This window comes from Athene cunicularia (assembly GCF_003259725.1).
Source record: "Athene cunicularia isolate RWA chromosome 8 unlocalized genomic scaffold, athCun1 chr8_part1, whole genome shotgun sequence".
Lineage (NCBI taxonomy): Eukaryota > Metazoa > Chordata > Aves > Strigiformes > Strigidae > Athene > Athene cunicularia.
The window spans coordinates 29981081-30005901 of record NW_020799109.1 but is presented as its reverse complement, the minus strand read 5'-3'; the positions used below and the strand labels follow the sequence as shown (position 1 = coordinate 30005901).

General features: G+C 45.2%; 1 protein-coding gene across 1 annotated transcript in view; it reads right to left on the bottom strand.

The window, feature by feature from the left end:
• Positions 1 to 656: 656 nt before the first annotated feature.
• The window catches only part of ACBD6 (acyl-CoA binding domain containing 6), an 80335-nt gene continuing 56170 nt past the window's right edge, over positions 657 to 24821 (bottom strand). Inside the window, exons 6-7 of the mRNA XM_026853443.1 lie at positions 5238 to 5268; positions 657 to 1005 (exon numbers count right to left, since the gene is read on the bottom strand). Of these exons, the coding sequence (XP_026709244.1) occupies positions 851 to 1005; positions 5238 to 5268 (186 nt within the window). The 3' untranslated portion in view covers positions 657 to 850. The remainder of the gene's footprint in view (positions 1006 to 5237; positions 5269 to 24821) is intronic.

Below are 24821 nucleotides of genomic sequence, written 5' to 3'. Positions count from 1 at the left end.
GCCCAGGATGCTCCAGAAACCGCTGCTTTCTGTTGCACTTTGGGAAATTTCCCTTGCATCAAGGCCAGCTACAATTAATTTTAAACCAATTGTGCACATCTTGTTTTGTTGTAAAACAAACGTTTTCAGCACCTGGTAGGCAATATTAATCTCATGTCATTTCCACAATGGGAATTGTCATCCTCGCTTTTACAGCCCATCTTTGATTAGTTTCCAGGTGTGACTTCTTTGCACTGAAGGCTCAGTGTTGCCATTACCTGGAGCCAAGTGCTGTGCATGGAGCAGCCAGGCACTTTGTGCTCTGATTAGCCATGGTGCTCCAAAAAGCCAAATCAAACAAGGATTGAGATCAGCAGCTTCCCGAGGGCATTTCAAGGCCCTTAGTGAGTGACCACACTAAAGCTTTTTCCATTTACCTGGATTAAAATTTGTCACAGAGAAAATACAAGCAAATAGCATAGCATCTGAGAAGTATAACAAATAGCATTTGGCCAGCCGTCAGGCTCAAAGGGGAAAAAAAAACATCCACAGCATAAATAAAGTGTAAACAATGTTTGCATAACATTGGATTAATAGTTCTTTTTAAAAACCGCACTGGGATTAAAGAGATGCATTTTGTATGCCAGGACTTGTGCTCTCCTCTTAGCCCAATAAATGCCAGAGCATGCAAAACCCTGATCCCATCCTGCCCAGGATACGCCAGCCAGCCCTCGTGCTGGAGAGCCCACCCAGACCCTGTGCTCTAAAAGCTCCCCTTTGAACCCCCAAGGCGTTCTGGAGGGCAGCGGGGGAAGAGAAGGGATGTTATTGCGGCGTGTGTCTGTCCTCCCTGCCGCACGGTGCCGCGGGGTTAGGTCTTGCCAGCGGTGTGCTGCTGCAGAGCCGATGTGATGGCTTTACAGTCTGTCACCTCCTCTGGCAGGCAGCCCTCCTGGTCCCGGAGTGCAGGGTCGGCTCCCGACTTCAGCAGCAGCTCCACGATGTCCAAAAACTCGCAGGCAGCAGCTGGAGGGAGAAAAGGGAAGGGTGAGTCAGGGGATCCCCACCCGAAGAGGAGGTGATGGGTGTTCCTGGAGCAGTGCTGTAGCTGGTGACTGCCCATGTGTGTGCCAGAGGGAGGAAATGCCGTGTCAGCACCTGGCCAGGCGGAGCAGATCGTTTTTCGGGGAAGTGTTCAGTACTCAATGTATTACAGGTCTTTGGATTTAATAGTGCAAAGGAGAAAGACAAGAGTGAAAGCAATGAAAAGCCAGAAGTCCTGAGGGGGTGTTGCCAGTGCAGCTGCCACCCCAGAGCCACGGAGCCGGGCAATCTGCAGGGCATCACCCGGGACAATGCACAGGGTACCTGAGTGCAGCTTGGCCAACACTCTGCATCCAGGATTGCAGTGAGACGCCGGGAAGGGCCCAAGAGTGCTACTGCAGCACCCCAGAGAGCCCAGAAGTGCCACCTGGGAAAGCCTGCCCCACCAGCTTTTGTACCCAGAATTTAAAGTGCATTTGTCATTTATAACATATTTATAAACCCCCTGCCCCTCACCTGCCTCCTGACCCTTGCAGGGCTCCACAGGCAGCACATCCCAGGCAGGACAGTCAGTACCGCCTCGCTCCTGGCTTTCACCCATCATTTCTCCTTGCAGGAAATGCAGATGGTATTTAGCTGCTGGCCGGCCCTTCCCTGAGCATCAGCCCCAGGGAAAGGTGACCATGCCCACAGACAGCCAGTAAGAGCACATTGCTGTTATTTCTAACTCACACCTCTGCTAGCATCTGCTAGCAACTATTTTTTCAACCCCAATTTACCCTGCCAAGTCAGAATCAAGTTTGACCTGAGCTCTTCTTTGTCCCAAGGATGAAACAACCTGGCAGCTTTCCATTCTCCCTCCAACCTCATCTAAGAATGTTATATAAAAAAAAAAAAAAGCACCAGTAAAGAACTGAAAACTCTTATCACTGAAGAGCTGAGCTTGGCCAGTACCAGCAGAAGTCCCAGTGTCTGGATGTTCCTGTAAATCCGTGCAACGCAGATCCTAGTGAAGCCAAAAACTGCCTCAGCCCCCATCTGCCTTAAGAGACAGTGAAGCCGGCAGCTTCCCCTTGCATTGGTAGTGATTGGTTTTAATTATATTTCAGGCACTTTTACAACGTAACCGACCAAGTCTTTTTTTTGCTGTTAAATGTAGCAATTAGAGTGTCTTTTGCATTACTCTGCAGTTTTCTACTGACCCAAAGGGACAAGCAGCAATGTTTAATTAAAATAAATTTGATGTGTGATTGGAGCTTATACAGAAAAAGATAAAAAATGGGGAATAAAAGGGGGAAGGGGTTGGTGAGGAAGCAGTTGGTGGTGTGGGTGAGGCTGAGTTGAAGGGCTGGGGGGCACATCTTGGGGTCTGGGCACAGCACCCTTGCAGAAAACAGACTTCTAGGAGTGTCAAGAAAGCTGCAGTGGCAGCAGCTCTTGGGGCCGAGGAGCTGATGCCCACAGGGGTAAAGGTGGTTTCATTGTCCGGTGTCACTGGCGGGCACAGCCTGTATCCTCTAGTGGGCCGGGGACGTCCCTGGGGATGAGCACAGCTGCTGGATTTATCGCACCCTGGGACCCCCGATTTGTCAAGGGCCGGAGTGGCAGCCCTGACACTGGCACGGGTGAAGATGAATTTCCATTCAGCACAGTTCGCCTTCTGACTCCATTAATCCTCAGGGTTCAGATGATGAATTTCTTTTCTTTTTTTTTTTTTTTTTTTTTTTTTTTTCTCCCACTGCCCTGCCACAGCACAGAAAGAACCGAACAGATGGTGCTTTACAGGGAAGCCGGAGAGCCCATGAGGATACAGAGCCTGCCCACTCTGTGGCCACGTGGCCACCAGTGCTCGGAGAAGCCTTGATTTCCTCTGGGAGAGTCAGCAGCAATGATTTTAGTATTCCCAGTGGGTGGGTGGATGGATGGATGGATGGATGGAGAGGAACCGAAGACTAGCGGGCTGTTAGCAGGGAGACCATGCTCATGCCCATCAACACAGCACCGACCGCTGCCGGCAGTCCAGAGGAGAGTGGGTCTGGTGGTGGCTCCCACCAGTGAGCTGGTGCCTTTGGACCATGCTGCCAGCTGGCCTCCACTTAACCTCCGATTAAACCCGGGGTCGGCGCCGATCGGAAGGAGGCAGGATTTATAACCCACAGCAGGATGCAGTTTGACACCGGCTGTAATCAGGGGAGCTGTCACCACAAGGACAGCTGTCAGGCCACGCCGGCTCATAAAAAGGGATGGAGACACCCTAAAAGCAGTGGCTGCCTTGTTGGTCCTGCTGATGGGATTTAACCCTTCCCTGAACAGTCCTTAACAAAAGGGAAGGCCTTGTAAAGGCACTGCTCTGCTCAGCACCGCCAGAGACAGTTTTCACATGAGCTCTCATGTCTCTGCTGCAATTAATGGCTTGGTTACGAAGCACTTACTGAGATGGTATTGGGAGATTTTCAGTGAGTTCTAGTTTCAGGACAATAGCCACTTGAATCAAAACCATTCCCTCATTTAACAAGCTGTTTTCAGGATTGGAGTGATTTATGACCAGATCAGCTAAGCAAGAGAATGAGGACAGCCTGGGTGCAGCACCAGTCAGGCAGGGACAGCGGGGCACCTGCAGGGACAGCAGAGCACCTGCAGGCACACCGGATCTGTGTGCCCTTGACCCAGAGAGGCCTCCCCAAAGATGATGTACAGGGAGGAGAGGTGGGATAATACTCAATGGAGAGAAAAAATTTTAACACTTAAAACATTCAGGAAAAAAAACCTGGTAAACTGTCATTACTGAAACATCTGAGCTGGTAGGGTGGATTGGAGAAACCACTCCTGAAATAATGTTAATTACATCAGTTATGTTTGTCTGCTTGTGTTAAAAAACCTGCTTCAGCCACCAGCCAGAGGGATCCACCTGAACAATAGTTTACACTGAGGGGATGCATCCACCCTCTACTTTCACATATTGAACTTGCCTGAAGCAGGTGCTCTTGGAAAATGCATATGCTATGCCTTTGCACAACCTACTATAATCCACCGTGCACCCCTCGGTAGGCAGACGTCAATGCTGGAGAGGGGAGCAGGAGAAAGCATCTCCCTAGGAGAGAGAAAGCCCGAACTGTGGAATGATCTGGGCAGAGAAAGGCAAGGCAGCTTTAAGCACTGTCATTCTGTGGACACTGCAGCACTAAGCAACAGATTTGCTACTTCAGTCAGAAGGGTAAGAATTTGAAAACTACAGGAAAGATGATATGGGGAGAAATCATACATTATTGTAATTACAGTCTCAGTTCAGGGACCCTGGAATCTGGTAGTTTAGATCCAGATCCAAATGCTGTGCCTTGGACTGATGGTCTGCAAAGCAATTTTGCCATCCTCATAATGTCCTTGTGGAGAGATCAGAAAGAGAGAAAAAGACACAAACACTTCAGAATGACAAGTACGCTCTAATTACACAGTGACAGGCATTGAGAGAGAGAGTATAAAGTAAGAACTGGTATGTCCTAATTTTGGAAAAAGTTATGATACAGATTAAATCAATACTTTTTTTCCTATTGCCCACACATCAGCACCACATGTGTCACTTTAGTCTCTATTTTTCTCACTTGGAGATAGAACAATTTTTCAATTAAAAGGATTTTACAAAACCGTATCTAATTAGCATGTAATTATAGGAGGGACACAAACTGTAACTTTGCTCTGTTGGTTTTGGTAGTAGAGAAGCTGCTGCTTTCTCAGCTGCGATACAACAGGTTTGTCACCAGGATGAGTGGAGATGAAGGTCATCTTGCTCATCCCCTTTCCCTCACCTGTGTAACCTGTTAAAGCTGGTGCAGATCCTCCTCTCAATCCCCTGATGGCTAAGGGACTTAGCATCCCCTAATCAGAGCCACTCCTGGGTCTGCAGGTAGCACAACTGCGACCCGGAGACACATGAGTACACAGGAAAAACTCTGCAGAAAGTGCATCATGAACTGGGGAAAAAGGAAGGCTTTAAGGTGAAATTTGCAAAGGAGGAGGAAGGGAGGACAGCAGTCTTCCCCACTGCTTCTCCCAGGGCTCCTATTCATACTGTGCTGGGATTTGCCAGTGGAGGTAGCCACTGGTTAATCAAACTCAGCTCCCCTGCTCATATTTCTGCTGAAATTTGCTTTCTGTACATAGACCAGATGCAAACCCATCCTGTTAAGAGGGAACAACCAATCTGAAAGGCAGCTTACCATAATGGAGTGCAGTCTGGCCTTCCCCATCCTGAAAAAGAGAGAGAGAGAGAGAGACTTGATTGTAGAGGTATAAGTAACATCGTGGGGATATAAATAAATTCCAGGTTTAAATAAATAAGCTGAATCACTGCAATGTTTTAATTGACTAGATAAACAGCCCAGGACACCCAGCTACCTGGCAGTTAGGCTTTGAATCATCATCCACCATCAATCCATATTGATGGATAATCAATATCTATCCACCCATAAGAGTGCATGGATCATGTCATGACATGAGTATAATTCAGTTCATAGCGTTAGCACTTCCGGCCCATAAAAATGAAGGATTTCAATCCTATGGCCTTACTTTGGGACCCTCACTAAACCTGATACTTTAGTGCAAGATGCTTCTGTGCGAGCCCAGCCTTGGCCAGCTACTTGAGAGAAGCGTAAAGCATCGGGACGCTGGCACAGCTCAGCATGCAGTGCTCTTCAGCATGAGAGCGCACAGGGGAAAAAACCTCCACTTTTCTTCCACCTGAATAAACCTTAGATCCCTGCTCTTCAGAATTCAGGTCTGGCCAAAGGTGGACCCAAAGCCCAAGTGAGTTTTATTGGGCTGCTGGCATCCTTGCTGCATGAGGGTGAGGAAAGGGCTAGGCACAGTGCTCAGGAATCGTGGTTGCCAAACTCATCCTTGTGAAACACCTGCAGTGCCAGAGTGAAGAAAAGCACGTGACTTGGAGACGTTGGCACACAACTCCCTCTTTAAGCTAACATGTATGTCACTGCATCAGCTGCAATGGTTTGGGAAGTGTGTCCCCTTCCCAAACTCGGCAAGCATGGGCAGGGCTTTGCCGGTGAGTGGTCGGTGCTCATGTGGCATTTCCAGCAGTACAAACACAAGAACAGGTGAAATAACAGAAGGGAAGAATTACTGGCCCCTCTGCTTTCACTATCCCACCAGGATTAGCCTCTAATTCAGGTCTTTGCCTCCTTAATTTATTTGCATCTGTTTATGAAGACTTAACTTTTTAATTACCCATCATCTTTGGGATTAAGGTGCAAATTCTACAGCCTGCCGTGGATTCTGGAGCAGGCGAAAGGGAAAAGAAGAACAGGAAGACAGGTAGAAATCCCACCTGTAGCTGTTAGGAGACTTCTGGTTTCCCAGCTTGTTATTCTGTTTTATATTAACGCTGTTCAGCTGAGGAACTAGAAATGACTTGTGTTTCAGGGTGACCAGAGGTGCCACGCTTTGCCCTGGGACACTGCACCAACACAACAACCACACGACCAGCAGGGATAAAAAAGAAAAGCCAGATGTAACAGGCATTTGCTGCCTAAAGAGCCATTTCACATCTTTGCTGGGGAAAATGTGGGGGGTGAGATTTCTCCTTCCATGTGCTGCTATGCCCTATTCATGGCACTCTTGCCAGCATTTGGAGGCGTCTCATTTCAGGAGCCTATTTCTGCCCAAATTGTGGGCAGCTTAATGCAAATGGCTGTCATTAGAAGATACTGCAAACCAAACAACTGAAGGAATCAAGGACGGCATCCACTGATTATTCCACACTAATAAGGTAACCGACCTGAGCCAGAGCCCCCACGTGGTCCTTACCATGTGCCTGCTCAGAGGAGTGACTGACTTCAGCAAAATACGGAGCAGGGCTGGGGAAGAAGAGGTGGGAGCACTCCGAATGAGTTACTGGAAAGGCAGGCTTTCAAATATGCAGGTTGTGTGTGTGATGGGGGATGGGAAGCCAGCTTCCTTCTGCATCGCTGGCTTCAAAATTGTAGCTGACAAAATCCACAGGTGAATGGGATTGGAGACATGCAGCAGAAATCCCTTGCCATTGGAACGCTTTGCTGCAAAACTCCTTCTAAAATACATAGGACTGCTACAGCCATTTGCTCCTCTTCCAAAGGCCCGCGTAAAGCACTGCTGCCTCAGCAGCGGGCTCTGGGCTAACGAGGCTTTTTATTTCTCTTAGATGTACTTTCTGGCATTTATTGGGCTAAGAGGAGAGCACAAGTCCTGGCATACAAAATGCATCTCTTTAATCCCAGTGCGGTTTTTAAAAAGAACTATTAATCCAATGTTATGCAAACATTGTTTACACTTTATTTATGCTGTGGATGTTTTTTTTTCCCCTTTGAGCCTGACGGCTGGCCAAATGCTATTTGTTATACTTCTCAGATGCTATGCTATTTGCTTGTATTTTCTCTGTGACAAATTTTAATCCAGGTAAATGGAAAAAGCTTTAGTGTGGTCACTCACTAAGGGCCTTGAAATGCCCTCGGGAAGCTGCTGATCTCAATCCTTGTTTGATTTGGCTTTTTGGAGCACCATGGCTAATCAGAGCACAAAGTGCCTGGCTGCTCCATGCACAGCACTTGGCTCCAGGTAATGGCAACACTGAGCCTTCAGTGCAAAGAAGTCACACCTGGAAACTAATCAAAGATGGGCTGTAAAAGCGAGGATGACAATTCCCATTGTGGAAATGACATGAGATTAATATTGCCTACCAGGTGCTGAAAACGTTTGTTTTACAACAAAACAAGATGTGCACAATTGGTTTAAAATTAATTGTAGCTGGCCTTGATGCAAGGGAAATTTCCCAAAGTGCAACAGAAAGCAGCGGTTTCTGGAGCATCCTGGGCAAGGTGTGGTGTGCCTTTCTTGCAGCACGTGCCTCTGTTGGGATGAATGACCCCAACGGTGAGCGGACAGGGACAACCTGCTGCAGCCTTTGTCTTCACCCCACTGCAACTTGTCCAGGGCACCAGCAAATGTTATTGCCCAGCCCAGGATCGCTGACACCAGCCAGGAGCGGGGTGTCCCAAGCACAGCCTTTGCAGCCAGGAGGAACACAGAGATGCCAGTGGTGATCAGATGGACCCTTTTGCCCATCTGGCTTGCAAGTGGGGGCAGCTAAGTCTTCTCCACTGAAACCCATCAGGATTTTTGTGGGGTTTTTTTATACAAAGCACCAAGTTGCAGGGGGATGTTTGTCATGATTGTTTACTTCTTCTCTCCAATTTAGCTTTCAGATTACAGAAATGTAAATCATACAGAGCTGCAAGTACAACAAAACCCATACATACAGAAATCAACCACCTGATAAATCTGTAATGTAAAAACCTCAATACTGTAACCAGTTATTTCCAAACTGTGCCTATGGAAAGTTAGGTAATCACAGTGTGTTATCGTTTCTGTGCTAAGGTGTGTTAAAAGAAATTAGAGACTTTTTTTCCCCAATAGGAGCTTCTGTAGCATGAGAGGAGCACAAAGAGAAGGTCTTGAGTAGGGGATCTGATGTCAGGGAGCACAAGAGAAGAGATGGGCAGCTCTGGGGCCAAGGCTGAGCTCTGCTCAATGCCAGGATGCCTCTCAGAAATGCCTTTTCAACATCACGCTTCAGTTGGAATAATGTCAATGTGACAGGTTAGAAAGGAAGCAATCGGTGCTCTGATTCAGTGAACTTCAACATGAAAAGGGGAAAAGGCCAGGCTCAAAGCAGGAATTTGTAGTGATTTTGTACAGCTTTGCTTTCAGCTTGCAAGGCACTGGCAGGTACCTGTCCCAGAGCCCTTTTAGCAATACCCTGTCAACAAAAAGGAGAAGCTTGTGTAAATGGCAGAACCCATACAGGCAGACAGAAGATGACCAGAAAGGAAAGAAATACCATTACATGCAAATGTAGGAGTGCTCATCCCACACACACAAGTTACCAATCAACAACAGACTGATCCCAAGCTTTCCTCCTGCCTCCTAACATTGCCTGTCATTCCTGGCAACTTCTGCATCCTCTTGGCACATCTGGCCATACCAGGGTGACAGCTGAGCTGTACAGCCTTCAAGGGGAAGAGCATTTCCAGCTATTTCAAAAATAAAACCAAATGCCCACGTCTACCAAACTCATCAAAACAAAGATACTACAAAATCACTGTTGCCTCCTACATACATGGTCCGTGACAGATGTCACTCAATGAAAATCCAACTACCAGTGGGTAACTTATTGGATAACAGGATTTTGTTCTGCTCCTGAGAAATTTAAGCAAGAGAAATGAGAGAAGATGGACCGAGCGCAGATGGACCAACTGTCTTATCCATTAAGTGGTACTATGGCTACTACACGTCAATTTTGTCTTATAAGTGATAGGATTATATCGGTGTTGCCATCCCATGTTTATTCCTTGGGAATTTCTGTACCCTGCTTAACCTAACACAAGGTTTCTGGTCTGAGGGGCAGAGACACAGAAATGGCTTGGCTGGGCCCTGCTGAGATGCTGCATATGCTATAAACACAATTCCCACTGTCCTGCCATGGCAATCAGATCCTGACGTGTCAGTGTTTGACTGTGCTGGTTTCATGGGACAGTTTTTAAAACAGTGTTATATAAACATTGATCTTCCAGACCTGAATCACTTGCTCTCCAAGCTGCATACAGAAATCTCTGCAAGCAGGAGGGTGACCCTAAGGGAGACACCGTCTCTTCCTCCACATCACATGTTTTATTTAGCACAAGTACAGAAAGAGGAAAAACAAAACCGTGCTGGGTAACAACCTGGGCGAACTCTGGTCCAGCTAGACCCCATACTGGTGATGAAGCTGGGGCTGGACAGCCCTCCACACCAGCTGCAAGGGTGTGCACAGGACCCCCCACACCTCCTTGAGTGCTTGGTCCACACTGAGACCTCATCTCTGTGCCTTCAGTCACATCTCCAAGTGCAGACACCATGAGCATGAAAAGCACAGCGGAAAACATACATATTAACCTCTCCCTTTTGAGGGATAGCACATGCACTCTTTATTTTAAGGTATTCTTTCCCCCATGTCACTTCTTCTTTCTGTTCATTTGCTGCACCTTTTAAGGTGCATTCTCGTTCCCATTGGCAGACTCCAAATGTTGGCAGGGATTGCAGGAGATAAGACCCATGAGGTGATAAGAGTGTTTAACAGCGATGGGTCCTGGGCAGCATGGATGGGCTGGAGGGAAGATAAATATTTACACTACATCTTTAGAAGGTGAGTGAATAAAAAGGGCTAGAATAATACAGCCTCTGAACAAGCACGGGTGCTTAGAAGCTGTGAATATAAATCTCTACAGCCTCAAGACACACACTCACTCAAGCCAGGGAGATGAAAAATAGCAAGAAAATACTTCCCTCCACTTTTAAAAAGGATTTTATTTCTCATTTATTTCCACTTTAGACTTCAACTTCCCAACAATTTACTTTAACCTCATCATCTTTTTCTCTCTCTGAAATGTTATCCCCAAGATGACTGAAGGTGAGACCACAGCTAAAAGCATGCCAGAATTTACATGCTAACACCCACCAATATGTAAAGCCAGGCAATGAGGGCTAATATAACCAGTGCAAACTCCACCAGTCAATTCAGTAGGTGGCCCCAACACAGCCTTTATTTTAATTTACATGCTGCTTTTGCACATAGCAGCCTGGGTTTGGACACATCCACTAATACATGTAAAATGAATGCTTGGACATGTGGATCACTGTGTGTGCTAATGCTGCCATAGAAAAGCAATGGTGTAGTTTAACATTTGATACTGTTCTTTTAAAATCTCTACCTTAGACCAGTGTGCATGCACATGGACCCAGACTTTTGCTTTTAGGTGCCTCCTGAGCCTTAAAGCAATGTCAGTAACAGGGCAATTTGAGAAACAAGACCATCTAACAGCTTTGTGCTGGAACATCTAGAGTCCCAAATAACTCCGACCCTAGAAAAATAAAGCAGACCTTTATGTTTTCTCCCCATTTTCTAGCTTTTGATGTTGCTAAAGCAAAACACCCTTGTGACAGCTCACCTTCACCTGCTGTTTTAGACAGGGTGTCCCAAATGAAGACAATTAGTTAGCTTGTGTTTGTGAAGGGCTTATGTTTGTGAAGGGTTTATGTTAAGAGTAGGCCGTTAAGAGACATCATGATGTTCATCCTTGGTACCAGCTTGAAGGCAGCTCAGACACTCCCCAAGGTGCAGGGTTGTGGGACAAAGGATACAGAGAAGTCTCTGGCAGAAGCAAAACCAAAATCCATGCACTTGTCATGAGCAGCTGTTATTTTGGAATTGCAAATAGCCGAAGCTGACAAGTGCAAGGCTTGGATATCCCCTAAGTTTGGTTACCCAATTAACTCTTCCACCTCCCTTGCATGTGGGTAGACTTGGCAGGGACCGCTCTCTTACCAAGCTGTCCCTCTCCAAGAGCTCTCTCCTCTGCCCCCTTCCTCCCATTCAGACCTTCTCCTGCACTGTGCTGGGCAGATATTCGTAAGCATGGAAGGTACTAGACAGATTTTTATCATCACCTCTTGGGCCCTTCTCCAGAGCCTACCACTAGGCTATCATTTGGCCTATCTTCTAAGTGCCTCACAGATAAATTAGATCTGCATAGAGAAGAAATTATTACATTTCTAATGGTATGGACCCTTACAGCACAATCTGCTACGGAAAGGCAAAGAAAATTGCATTAGCTTTTGTTTGATTCAAAATTATGATCAAGGGAAGAGGGATGTTAAAGCCCTTTAAAGTCAAGCCTTCGAGCTGAGGATCCTTCTGTCTGGGGACCTCCCTATTCATATTCACTGCCTGAGCTCATACTCATGGTTCATTTAGGTGCATAAATTTGGAGGAGCCCTCCACTTTCAAAGCTGCTGTTAAAACCAGATCTAAGAAAGCTCGGAGAGAATACGATGACTGCCACTTGCTCCCTTCAGAAGCCTGCATCTGCTAATGCACTCAAACGCCACCAGTCCGAGGAGCCCAGCGTGCCAGGGTTATGCTAATCCTTCATCGCCCTAGTTTCTAACTGGTGGTGTACCTAAATTTCCAAGTGCAATTTCAATGGGATTTATCACATCTATCATCAGCATGTAGTGCTGCTGGCACAGATACAGACTCAATATCCCACCGCAGACACGGCTGTCTTTAAATGAAGAACAAACTGATTTCTGAATCTACACAGCGGCTCATGCAGCAACTCCGAAACTCTCTAGGCTGTTTTTCTATTGTGCATTTTCAGTGCAATGTGCAGCCGGCACTTTGAGCACAGCTGTCTGTAGGTATGTCTTTATAGGTTGCTCCAAAGAGTATTTGCTACTGCCTGTTACTTCCACCATCAGGCATCTTTCTGGTCATCAAACAAGTGTGTTGGTGCAATATAAAAGCTGCTGGGAAGCTGCAGGTTTCCTCAGCCCAGGGATCAAAAATGTGTTTGGAAAGAACCCGTGCCTAGTGCTGTAACAAGTGTCACAGTGCTGCAGCTGAGCCAGCCTCCAACAAAACTATGCAAAGGCAGTCCCTGGCTGCAAACAGGACAATATTCCTCAGGGCAAGATGCTAAAAATCTCCCTTCTCAGGGTGCTTCCCTGCCCCTCCTCATGTAAAAGTTAGTAGCTCTTATAGTGCTTTATCACTTGAGCACGGCTGAGGCAGATACCTGGTTATTTAAGGAGCAGGATAAATGGGCTGAGACAGCTTTCCCATCCCCAATTCACTAGGGAACGCTTGGAAATTCCACCTGACACCGGGACTGCACTGTGCTCTTAAACAATCTCCTGTCTGATCCGATTGTTCCCCAGTGGGGAGGCAGGCTGCAGCTCGCTCAAGAGTCATTGATTGGATTAACAGCCTAATTCCCAACAGATGAATAGAATACTGATGTCTTGTCAGCCCACATCATAGAAGGAAAACACAATCTGCTTCTACAGCCCCGAAATTTAACCCTTTGCTTCCCTGGTCCCCCTTCCTGGGGCGCAGGTCTGAACACACGGGTCTGGCACTTTCAGCTCAAGATCCTACCCATTCAAACGAGAAAAGATATATTAACCTTTGGGACAGTTTGCCTAATCACCTACATGCCACGGGATCATACGTTATTTTCCGTGAGGTTGGTTCTGTAAGAAGCCCTCTTTCCATCCTTTCTAGACAGAAGAGATTTATACCGGGGACCTTAATTTTTTTTCCTCACCGTTTTACCACCTGTCGTGGAAGGAAATACTGTATGCTTCACAGAAAGCAGTTGAAAATTCATTAGCTTAACGATATTTATTCTGAAATATACAGATATTGAACATTTTTTGAGTCTATCGTTTGATGAGGAGGGCAAATCTGCCTGGAGAGGAGCATCCAGCTGCGTTGCAGGAGAGGCATCGCTGCAATGTCCTCTCCCTCCAGCAGCTCCTGGCAAGCCATGGGGCAGGGGAGAGAAGCTGGGCACCTGGTTTGCTCCTGTTCTCCACCTCCTAATGGAGCCACTAATGTTTTCTTACCTCATAGAAAGACTGTGATTAGAAATTAATTGCTACTGGTCAAATGTTCACTACTACAAAGCAGGTCAGTGTGCATATTAAAGAGATTCTCCAAGAAGAAAATTTATTTATGGACTCCTTGGCATTGTCTGCATTTATTTCCTTGCTCAAGAGACAAGAATAAATAAAAATAATCTGATTTTAAGAAATGTATTCAAAATGACCTATTTTTATCTCAGATCATTGGGGTCCATAATGCAGTGGTTTTTATTTCCTTCTAACAGCCACCTTGTGCACTTGCCTTTACAAAACAGTCAGATATATAAACATTGTAATTTTTTTCAGCAGCAATCCTAGAATATATAGAAATAGAGCTACAACACTCATGCCAGGACTGTAACCCATATTGAGAGGTGTCCTCAGGAGTATCTCTGATCCAACAGTCTCTGTGGCAATGGCTTACCAACTCTTCAACTATTTTTCCCACCTCTGCAAGGTGTGTACCACCTGAGATAAGCCAGGCTGCTCTGTGAAACAGAAATAAGGTATTTTCAGTTTCATTTAGATTTTACACCTCACATGCAGAGTGGAAACATTTCCTCCATCACTCCTTAAGTCCAGAAACTAATTAGCCCAGCACTAACATGACAAATGGGAGAGAAAGCATGAAAAGGTGAAGATGCTCACCCTTTTTTTTCCTCCTTTTAACAGTACCTGCTAGTCCTGACAGTCTTCCAGACTTCATGATTTCACAACATTAATATGCATATAAAAAACTTGCTAGGAGACAGAATGAAAGAAACAGGCCTCCCCTCTCCAGGCTGCCAATACATCAACCCTACAGAGAGCCCTGTTTTCAGAGAGAAGCAAGGTGCTCTGCGTTCACAGCACGGGCAGTGGGGAGGCAACAGTATGCATTAATGACAGAGCTGCCTTAACCAAAACAATTAGCGAGAGATGCTGCATCGACTCAAACAATTCAATTAATGCAGTGTTAGTGCTACTATTTTAAAGTCATTCAAATTATTAGCTCCTTTTACAATTTGAATCCATAATGTTTCATTTTCATCCCAGATGTGAATTGTTCCAGAATGGCAATAAATAAATAAGTCAAATGACCCCTGTCCAGTCCAGCCCCCCGTCCTGTAATATGGCTGCATTGTATATTCACGAATCCAGGTTAAGGATAGGGACTGGGGCAGTTGTGCCCTGGAACTAGCAGACTGCAGGTTTTATAAATACATACAGAAATAATTAAAATCTAAGGGGTTTAGAAGGGTTAATCTCCTTTAAATAATCTCTGCCACAAAGCCTGTAAAGTCACTGCTGGCACTGTGCCCACGTGAGACCGGCTGTCGGATATCAGGACAGCACGTGTGGATGGGAGCAGAGAGATTAAAGTGGAAGCGCTGCTGCGGTGGCCCATCAGACATACTGCTCCCCTGCATATGGCTCCCTGGTCACTGCTGAGGGGCTGGAAATGCTGCGAGCAGGATCAGATCTAACACCAACCAGCAAGTCAACATGCTACTTGCTCCACCTGATTAAAGAAAGAGAAGGAAGCTCGATCAGGCTGCTAAATTTAGCAGGTTGGACAAGAGACAGCAGGAGCTGAGAGCATTGCTGCCACTGCTCAGTCCACCTGAGCCCTTTCTGACTTCAATGCAAATGGTGCCTTATATTTATTTAAAGGGATTCAGGACTGGAAATTACCTCTTTTCCTATGCAGGCTTGAACCCCCATCCCTGGGTGGCCAAGGAGACATTTGCACTTTAATTGTCAGCTATAATGGACTCAGAGCTGTCACCCTGCATTTCAGGATGTCCTCTTCATATAGTGTCTTTTTACTAGCCAACAACCGAGTGACCATTAGAGATAAAGAAATCCAACAGAAAGCAGAGAAACCACCCCTCTGTGGGCAAAAGCAGTGCCCTATCTGAACCTGCGAGTTTGATTTCCAGTGATTTGGGCAAAGGCAGGGTCAGCTGAAATGCCCACGAGCCCTGCAGTAGCAACTGGGGCACTGGCTGGGAGGTTGCAGTATCGTGACAACTGCAGGCATGGTTGCAATAAAAGCACAGCCACGTTGCACATGGCAATGTGCTGCAGGAGGAGCAGAGGTGCTGTTAACAGCCTAGGGATCTTTTTTAAGTCCCTGAGGATAAAGACTCTCTGGAGACTCTGTTTTGGTCTCATAAACCTTCCTCAGCTTGGTGTGCAAAATACAAACTTTCCATGTTGAGACAGTCTGAACTCATTAAATGAGATCTGGATTTTATTAAGCCAAGCTTGGGGAAGCCTGAGGTACCAGGAGAGCTGAATTACAGTGGCTCATGGCCCTCAGCTTGAAAGGCACTTCTTTTTTTTCCTCCTCCTTTAGAAAAACCCAACACCAGGGACCTTGCTCAGACCTCTCAAAGCATCTCAAGATAGCGCTGTGCCCTGCAGCCTCCAGACAGTCTCTCCTTCCCAAGCACGGCTGTTTCTTAAGGATGACAACTCCTCTCTGTGGCTAATCTGGAATTAGAGAGGACGTTCGCACACTCACAGCTGTCTGCCAGAGAGGGAAGGCTTCAGAGACTGGATCCTGCCCCGAAGTGGACCACTGCCAGGGAGAAGCTGACTGCACGTGTTGACTTAAGAAGCTCTCGTCTCATCACCTCAAAGGGTTGCTGTTTTTGTGACATCTAACAGCCTTTTAGCAGCCTCTGTGAATTGTATTAGTAGCTGATTTACCATTTTTTATTTTAGAAGGCATGAAGCTGCTCTTTCATTGGATCATCCACCACCAAGTACAACTACACGTTAGACTCTGAAAACTCCCCTCTCAGTCTATGACTGTTGGGACTGCTTCCTGATGGAAGAAAGGAGAAATAAATAGAGAGGGAAAAGGTTTATTGGTACTGCTTATTCACAGACAGTCATGTTTCCAAACAGCTATTAATAAAGTGCCAATATTAAAGAAAAAAAGGAAACATATCTGGAGAAAACTGCCTCAGGACATCAAGCTATATCAGTAACTGGGATTTCTCGATGGAGCCACAGTGCTATTAAAATAAAGCTGAACTAAGTACTTGCAGTTTGGTCTGTCATTACTTATTTAGTGAGATGCAAAATTGATCTGCACTTTAAAGGGCTCTTTCAATGTCTAGAGGCAGCACTTGCTCCCTCCTTGAGCTGTATAATAGAGGTGTTCCTAATGAAATTCAGTAGGAGCTGGAGGCAACCAGGGAAAACCGTGGCCAACTTTATAACAGACAGATTTATGTTCAGGGATGTCCTGCTTTTTGAATGAGTTATTCTGCACAGGGCAGGAATAACGGGTTCCCCATTCATGGGCTGTAGAAGAGCAGCAGAAGGTCAAGTTCCCGGTGGTGCTCAGTCTGAGCTGAAGGCTGGGGCTGCTGAAGGCTTGGCTGCTGAGCCGAGCAGGTCCGTCCCATTTTCTACTAAAACAGCACAGGGAGACCACTGGGATCCAGACATCTGTCCCCAGTGCCCAGAACTGGGACCAGCCCATTTCGCACTGGGCAGACAGCTGGGGAGGAGCAGATGGCAGGTACTAGTGGTGTCGACTGATGTGGGGCAGAGCTGAACCACTGACCTCGAGGTGAAAGGCTTCGTATCTCCCATTATCAGTCCCCAGAGCCCCCTCCAAAGTAAGTGTTGATACATTAATCTTACTGACTGATGGAAACAAACGACAAATACAATGTTCCATGGGGGAATCGTTATTTATTTTGAGTCAAAACTATGCTTAAAAATGTAAAGTTAAAGCCATGCTTATATTTCAGTCTTTCATCAGAAATGTTACTAGTTAATGCCATCCTTTTTCTCTTCCAAGTACCAAATTTAAAGAGCATGTCATCACACATAAGTCTCTGAGCACAGCCCTAGCATGGATTGCTGTAGTAAATAATAAACTGGTGTTTGTGTTTCCTCCTGTGCATGCTGTCCTCCTAAATAGTTTAATAACAAAGGAGTATATTTAGGAGCACTGCTGGAGTGCCTTGATGAAGCATGTTGTGTAGGATAAATACCTCCACATCAGGACACTTTTCAAAGCCATCAGGCAGAGGGGTCAGTCTGTTGTGGTTTTTTTTAAAACTGCACAAGCTAATGCTTTAAGAGTGTCTTGATGGAATCAGGGAAATTGGATTGTCCCCCCATTTGCTGGCCTAAAACAAGCCTTTTTTTATTTATCCCATTAGAAGAACACAAGAGAAACCTTTTAAATGTCACTAAAATTTTCCCTGCATTGCAAAACCAAGTCAAAAGGGTTTTAATTTTCCCTGAGACCTCTTAAGTAATGCAGTATGTCAAGGTTTAAATACATTGCATGTAGGGGATTGTCTATATTCTGTCCTGTTTCACGAGGGTAACTCTGTAAGGTCGGTCCTGTTTGCTGGACTTGGTCCCTGCCAGCACAGAGGTGCTCAGCTAGCCCACATCACTTTAGATAGTTCTGATGAAAAAAATAGGCAAGTGATAATGAGATGAGATATAGCTTCCCCTGAATCAGTCTGGGATTCTCAAAAATTCAGCAGTGCTCATCACTCTCCAGTAATTTTGTTCTGTGAGTTGGGGCGCTCTGATTTTGTGAGAGCCTATAATTTATAGGCTTTATTTACTTATTTATAGGAGGACTAGAGACACTTGGCAAGAGGCACTTATGTACACAAGGCTCCAGATTCCCCTGGAGTATTTAATATGACAAACATAAGCTGCATAGCAGAGGCAGAGCCCATGATTGAAAACTGGCAGCACTCAACGCACTAAAACACTGGCTAAAGCAACAGGGTCACATCCCCTTCAAAGGCTGGGCTGGTGTCCACTCAACCCTTGCTGTCCCAATGGCTGTGGGCATTAATGCCAAAACAGCTTCTCCCAGCCCCTCCAAGCCCATCCCACTTGTCAGCCAGCCTGTAAACTGGAAGCTAGGGGTGATCTGTTCTCCCAGAATAATCCCACCTAGTAACGTCTGCTACTAAAATATACCATTATTTTGCTCCTACAGGATAGGGGAGTTCTTTATCCATGCTGTCCCTGTTTCTTTTTGCCAACTGTGAACATATTGTCACACCACAGCAGAAGACGACCAGGGGTGCTAAGTCATTTTAGACTGACTAACTGACTTCCTAGCCCTGGTTTTGCAGGGAGAGGAGGAACTGGAGAGCAATGAGTATCCAAGGTGGGGTATGTGAGCCCTCAGCCTCTTGTCCTCAAATCCACACATGCACACCAAGAGCTGGGAAAGAGGCAGAGACAAGGAGAACATGGAAGAGGAGGCAAATCCCAGCCTCTCAACTTGCCACAATAAAACACAGCCTGGAGACTAAGACACTACCTCCTGATCTTCCCTGTAGGGCTGTATAATCTATTTTACAAAATGTCAAAATCCAGCGTGAAAATTGCAAAAAGGGTGTGTGTGTGTGTGTGTGTGTGTGTGTGAAAAATCAGACTGTCTGGTTATTGGACCAAGGGCTGTGTTAAAAGGATCAGGAGGTGGTGGGCCGAGTGGTGGGGGAGGGAATGGGATAAAGTAGTGGGTCTAATCAAATCAGTTTAAAAAGCTGCAGCCTCTCTGAGTTAACCTTGCCAATCTGAGAGTGAGCGGGAGCATGTCTGCGCACATTAAAGCAGGAGTGTGTCCTTGAACCCGCAGCGTACTCCATTCTCCTCCCGGCAGCCCACGCAGGCTGTGTACCCAACACTCTCAGCAGACAGCAGGAGAAAAGCCCAGGATTAGGTACCGTCCTTAGCCTTGCTCAAGTGGAAGTCAACACAGCAAAGGCAGCTTGGATGCTTCCCTGTGATTAGAGGTGAGCTCATCGGATTAAACTGGCAAGAGTTGGAGAAATGTTAAAAAACAAACAAAAAAATGAAACAAGGAGAAACCCTCCCATTGACAAATGTTGTCGTATTGAGTCTGGCAGCTGTGAGATGCATTACTAACCTTTGCTAATGACTAAGGGCACTGAAGTCACTTTAAAATAAATATTCACTACAAATTACATGGGTAATCTAAAGGGATTATCCTGCTGCCTTAACAGGTCCATAAACTAAACGTTAAATGGTCTACACAAGTGTTTGCATTAATTTTGACCCAAATCAACCCTTCTGCTAAAAGCCACGGAAAGCCAGATTCAATTTTGGATACCGCGTGTCTGCTTTGAGTTAATGTTCTTATAAATTCCCCCAGACCCTCTGTTTTCTGAAGGAAAAACAGGACCCAGTTCTTGGAAGCCAGGAGCCTGCCAGCAGCCAGGGAAAGGCTTTAGCAGAAACGCATGTTCAGAACACAAAGCAGCAGGCACAAATCCAGCCTGCTACAATTCAGTCCCTGGGGCAAAAGTATCCCTGTTCAGTCTTAGCTCCAGCCCTTCTTCCCTATGGAGACAGGGAAAGCACAGCGTGGGGAGAAGGAGCTCTCCCATAAACAGTGACCAAAATCCAACTGTTCTGTGCCTCAGTTTCCCCATCTGTAAAATGGGGAAAATATCATGTGTATTCCAGCTGGGGCACTTGTCCCTGTGCCTCAAGCTACAGGAGGGGAATTAAGCTGAAGCAGGGCTGTGCTCAGCAGTCAGTATTCAGGCAGGTCAGGAGACCAGGAGTTGGGGCATATGCTTCAACAACAGGGACTGAATTATGAGATGAGAACAGTTCCTGTGCACCAGTCTGCACCTCCTGACAACAACTTCATCGCCTCTACATGAAAAAGCGTAGTCTAAAAACACACAGATACCTTAAAGCCACCATACACAATGTCTGGCATTGGATCTAATTCCAAAGATCATCTCAGGCACAAACGGGGAGCAAATTCTACAGAGCACATCCACGTTTCCTTCCAGCAGTCTTTTCAGATCCAGCCTTAGAAAAATAACTCGGGGTTTTCCTCATTTCCCATGCTGCAGGGCAGGGAACACACCAGCGTGCTCAGGCCCCCTCAGTCCAACAGGAAAGGTGCATCTCCAGCACATCTGTGATCTGACACACTGGACATGTGCCCACCTTGCAACCCTATGTAATCTTTTTTAACCTGGACCCCTTAGCCTCTATATCTGAGTCAGCCAGTGTGCACACTTCTGAAGACAGCTATTTCTTTAAGGCATGCTGAATTAATTTTAAAGAATGAAACAGGACTAAGGGAACTGAAGAGACATAAACTCCTTTTAAATCCCACTGCTCCTGCACAATCACTAGCAATAAACTAGGGACCTCCTGTAGCAAATTAGGAAAGCGAGGGACATGATCAGGCTGACTGAAGCACAGAGATATGCTGTATCAATGGATCTGAAAAAAACACATCCCTGGAGCCCTTTGGAGTCCACTGTACAACTCAGGGAAAAGGAGAATCAAAATACGATGGGAAGCTGACAGAGAAAACACAGTCCAGAAAAAGACTGGTATTTAAAAAACTTGCTTTTACTGATGGAGGGAAGAAAAACATTTGCAACCTTTATGTTTTTTTAAAGCCTCTTCATGATATTTCTAGAATCATAGACTGGTCTGGATTGGAAGGGACCTTAAAGCTTATTTAGTTCCACCTCCCCTGCCATGGGCAGGGACACCTTCCACTAGACCAGGTTGCTCACAGCCCCATCCAACCCGGCCTTGAACATGACTTCTCTGGGCAACCTGTTCCAGTGTCTCACCAACCTCACACTAAAGAATTGCTTCCCTGTATCTAACCTAAATCTTCCTTCTTTCAGCTTAATACTGTTATCCCTTGTGCTATCACTACACTCCCTGATAAAGTCCCTTCCCATCTTTCCTGTAGCCCCCTTTAAATACTGGAAGGCTGCTGCCTTCAGAAGTTCCTGTGCTTTTTTTTTTTTTTCTTTTGAGATTAGAAAAAGCCAGTAAAGTCTAACCTGGTAAAACCTAATTTCACAGTAGATCTTTGAAAGCCTTGGCAATAGGAGTGGAAGTGTGGTCTATCACACACTGAAGGCAGTACAGGAGGAGTGCTCTAACAAGAGCATTTTAAACTCAAATACCAGGCAAACATTAACAACAAGTAAAGCCACAGTTTTACACACTCTCAAATGAAAAATCATTCCACTAAATGAGATTTATTCCCTATGAAATGCATATTTTTATGAACTCCTAAATAAATGCTAAGAAAGAATTAACAGATAAAAACTATGGCTTGTGTCTTTAAAAGAAGATTAATTCTCTCCCCTCCTTTTTAAATAAACAGTTTCAAAGTTTTCTTCACATATTGTAAAAGAATGATTAAGGGGAATAGATCAACAGCCTCCTCACTAATTTCCATCTGCTAACAGTGACCTAAAATAATCTCTTGAAGCTAAAGGAACCCTGAACAAACCCAAGAACATCTCCTCAGTCTCTGCTAAACCATCTCTAAAACAAAATACTAGTTGCTGCAAAAAAAGACACAGTTGCTACTGTTGCTTCCTATCCCAGCTGGCAAGGGCTAGAGTAAGAGAGCTTTTAAAAAGAAGCCACAGAACCTGCTAGGGCAAACCCCTGTCTACAAGAGTGTCCTTCCAGGTGTGGGAAAACTCATCCACAGACACCAGCTCAGTGGGGTAGGCTGGAAACATCAGCATTTTCTCAACTGGTAGGTAATTCACACCAGCAAATGTATTTAGACTTACCAATAAGGCCTGAAGCCTTAAACAGGGATCCAGAGCACCATGTTCACTGGCAGGATTTAAATTGGCAGAAATCACATTCATGTGTCTATTAACAGGGAGCACCTGTGGCACTTGCTAATATTAGCTGCTTTGTGTGATTGCTACCTAAGGATGTGAGTGGAAAGAGGGACCTCTCAGTAGAGCCAGCTACTTCTGCTGCAGTCTTCCTCAAAGCAACATGAAGGCTGCTAAGCTCCATTAAATATGGATATTCAAATATCAGCTACTTCCAGAAAAGCTTCTCTACAAAGCCACCAATCCATTCAAGGATAACTCAACCCACCACACCTCTGGGTCATGCCACAAAGCTTCCCAGCAGCTAAAGCAGAATGGAAATGATGGCTCAGGAGCTTCAGTTTGTACCAAACACAGCAGCCCTACATACCTTAATTTATCTACCAAGAACATGCAAAGCTTATGTAAGCTCCTCTGTGGGCTGCATCAATGTCTGATGCCTAATGAAGACTGAATTTGGATATGCAAATGCACTGATTACTGTGTTTCTCTGGGCTGGTACAGAGAGCAAGGTAAGGAAAAGCTGTGCAATATTTGGGGGCAAAGTGTTTAGTCTTTTTTTATCAGAATTCACAGTTACGGGAGATGCTTTCTTAAGGAGAATGGATGAATGTGGACTTTGACCATCCTTACACTTAGGAAATCTCTTCTGCTGTTACAATAACTCCTTTTGCTATTCTATTGCTTGTTCTGCAAAGCTTACCCCGCATCTCTGTGACCCTGAGAAGGAGGAAGTCCCCAAGTCCCTATGATTTTATGCAGTTGCAGCTGTCATCAGAGCAACTGTGCAACAGCATAAAATTCAAAGATAGATAGCTTCACTTGGTGGCTTTTCACACCTTGAGTGCTCAGGAGACAATACCCTTCTCCGAGAAAAGGCACAGTACTATAGAGCGATGGTACATATTAATTTCTAAAAGAGGATTTTAATCATGCAACGTCCTCTGCAGTCGCACAGAATTTAATCTCATTGCTGACAGTGGGTGATGGGGGAGCATGTTAAGTGGAAAAGTTGTATTCAAGACCTTCCTGCAGATATGTGCTACAGGCAGTCCCTTGGGAGGAATAAAATGATCCAAACTGGTCTCTCTCACTGCTGACCACCCTGACCCAGGGCCTCGACGTAGCCCAGCCACTCACACAGCAGAAATGCAGGTGCATTCCTGAAGTTCTGCGCAAGGTTCATGTTCACGTATTCATACAGTTAGCATTTATCAAGGCTTACTTTACAAATATTGATTTATTAATCTAGGCAAGACCCAGGGATATACGCACATAGTATTTCCATGTTAGTTACAGAAACTAGGACACACAAAAAACCCCCCACTGACTTACTCAAGGTCAAACGAGGAAACACATCTCGCAGCCAGTATTAGTTTCAGGATCCTGAGCTCCCAGCACTACACTATGACTATGAGGACATGCTGTCCTTTTCCACACTAGGTTCTCCTTCTTCTCATAAGATCTGTCTTCACCTAAGCCTACATTTAGTCTTGTCTTCATTCAATAATCTAGGAAGAAAAAAATAATGAAGAGCCAAAAGTTGAAAACTGTAAGCTGTAACCGAATCCCTCCCAGCTGCTAAGCGGACCCACCAGAACTGGGGTGGTATACTGGCACATGCCTTCTGGATAGTTATCTTCAGTCTTGTTATTTTACCAAGGACTCACAGGCAGCTTTACAAGTTTTGGTCAATTAAACAGTTAAATATTAAAGACAAAAATCCCAAAGGAATTAAGATAATTTGTTCTACCACTTTTAATGGGGCCCTAAAGCTTATATGAAAAGTTACACTTGGAATCATGAATAAACTCTTTCTTAGAAGTTCCTATGGAACAAAAGTAACCACGGCCTAGGATGGATAAAATTCAAATTGCTTTTTTTCCCCTGCTAAAATAAAAAATACTTCCCTAATATATCTGAAGTTAGGGCAACCTAAGTGATGGCCCAACAGAATACAATTCTATCAAATCACTACAGTTAAATGAAAAAAGATGAATGCTTTCAAGCAGCACACATCTGATGCCTACTCTCTAAAGAAAGTCAAACTACTGAACATGTAAGTAATTCTGTAAACGTCTATAACCATTCTTTTGAGGTATCAGACGAGCTTTGAACTACTAATGGATAAAAATGAAGTATAAGGCAACAGATCTGCTAGCTTTAAAATCTTGAGAAATTGGAAAGAAAGACCATGTGCTTTTGTATAGGACAGCCACATTTGCAGCATGGGAGCACTGCAAAAGGTTAAAAGTATCTGAGTGATACCTGTGCACTATGTCTGAAGGAATAGCTTTTAGAATACGTGGAATTCAAATAGTGTAGAACCCTGCAGGAAAATCATGGCAGTGCATTATGCACACTTCTTTATAATTTCTGTCACCGAATGCATGGTATGTACTTTCCACTCTTAGCTTGCCTGGAACATGGGAAGTGTGCTTTTTAGGCAAAGTCAAGCCTAAAGTCTCAGGGTAGACAACAGACAACGTGAGAAAAGAGGGCAAAACTTTATCAAACATGGAATGCTTAAAACAGAATTGAAGCCTGTATTTGGTCCACATCTTTCTCTGTTGCTCCTTCACTTTGCTGCTAAAATCCTTGATTTTGTTAACAAAACTTGGGCAGGAAAGTTGACTACCAGAATGT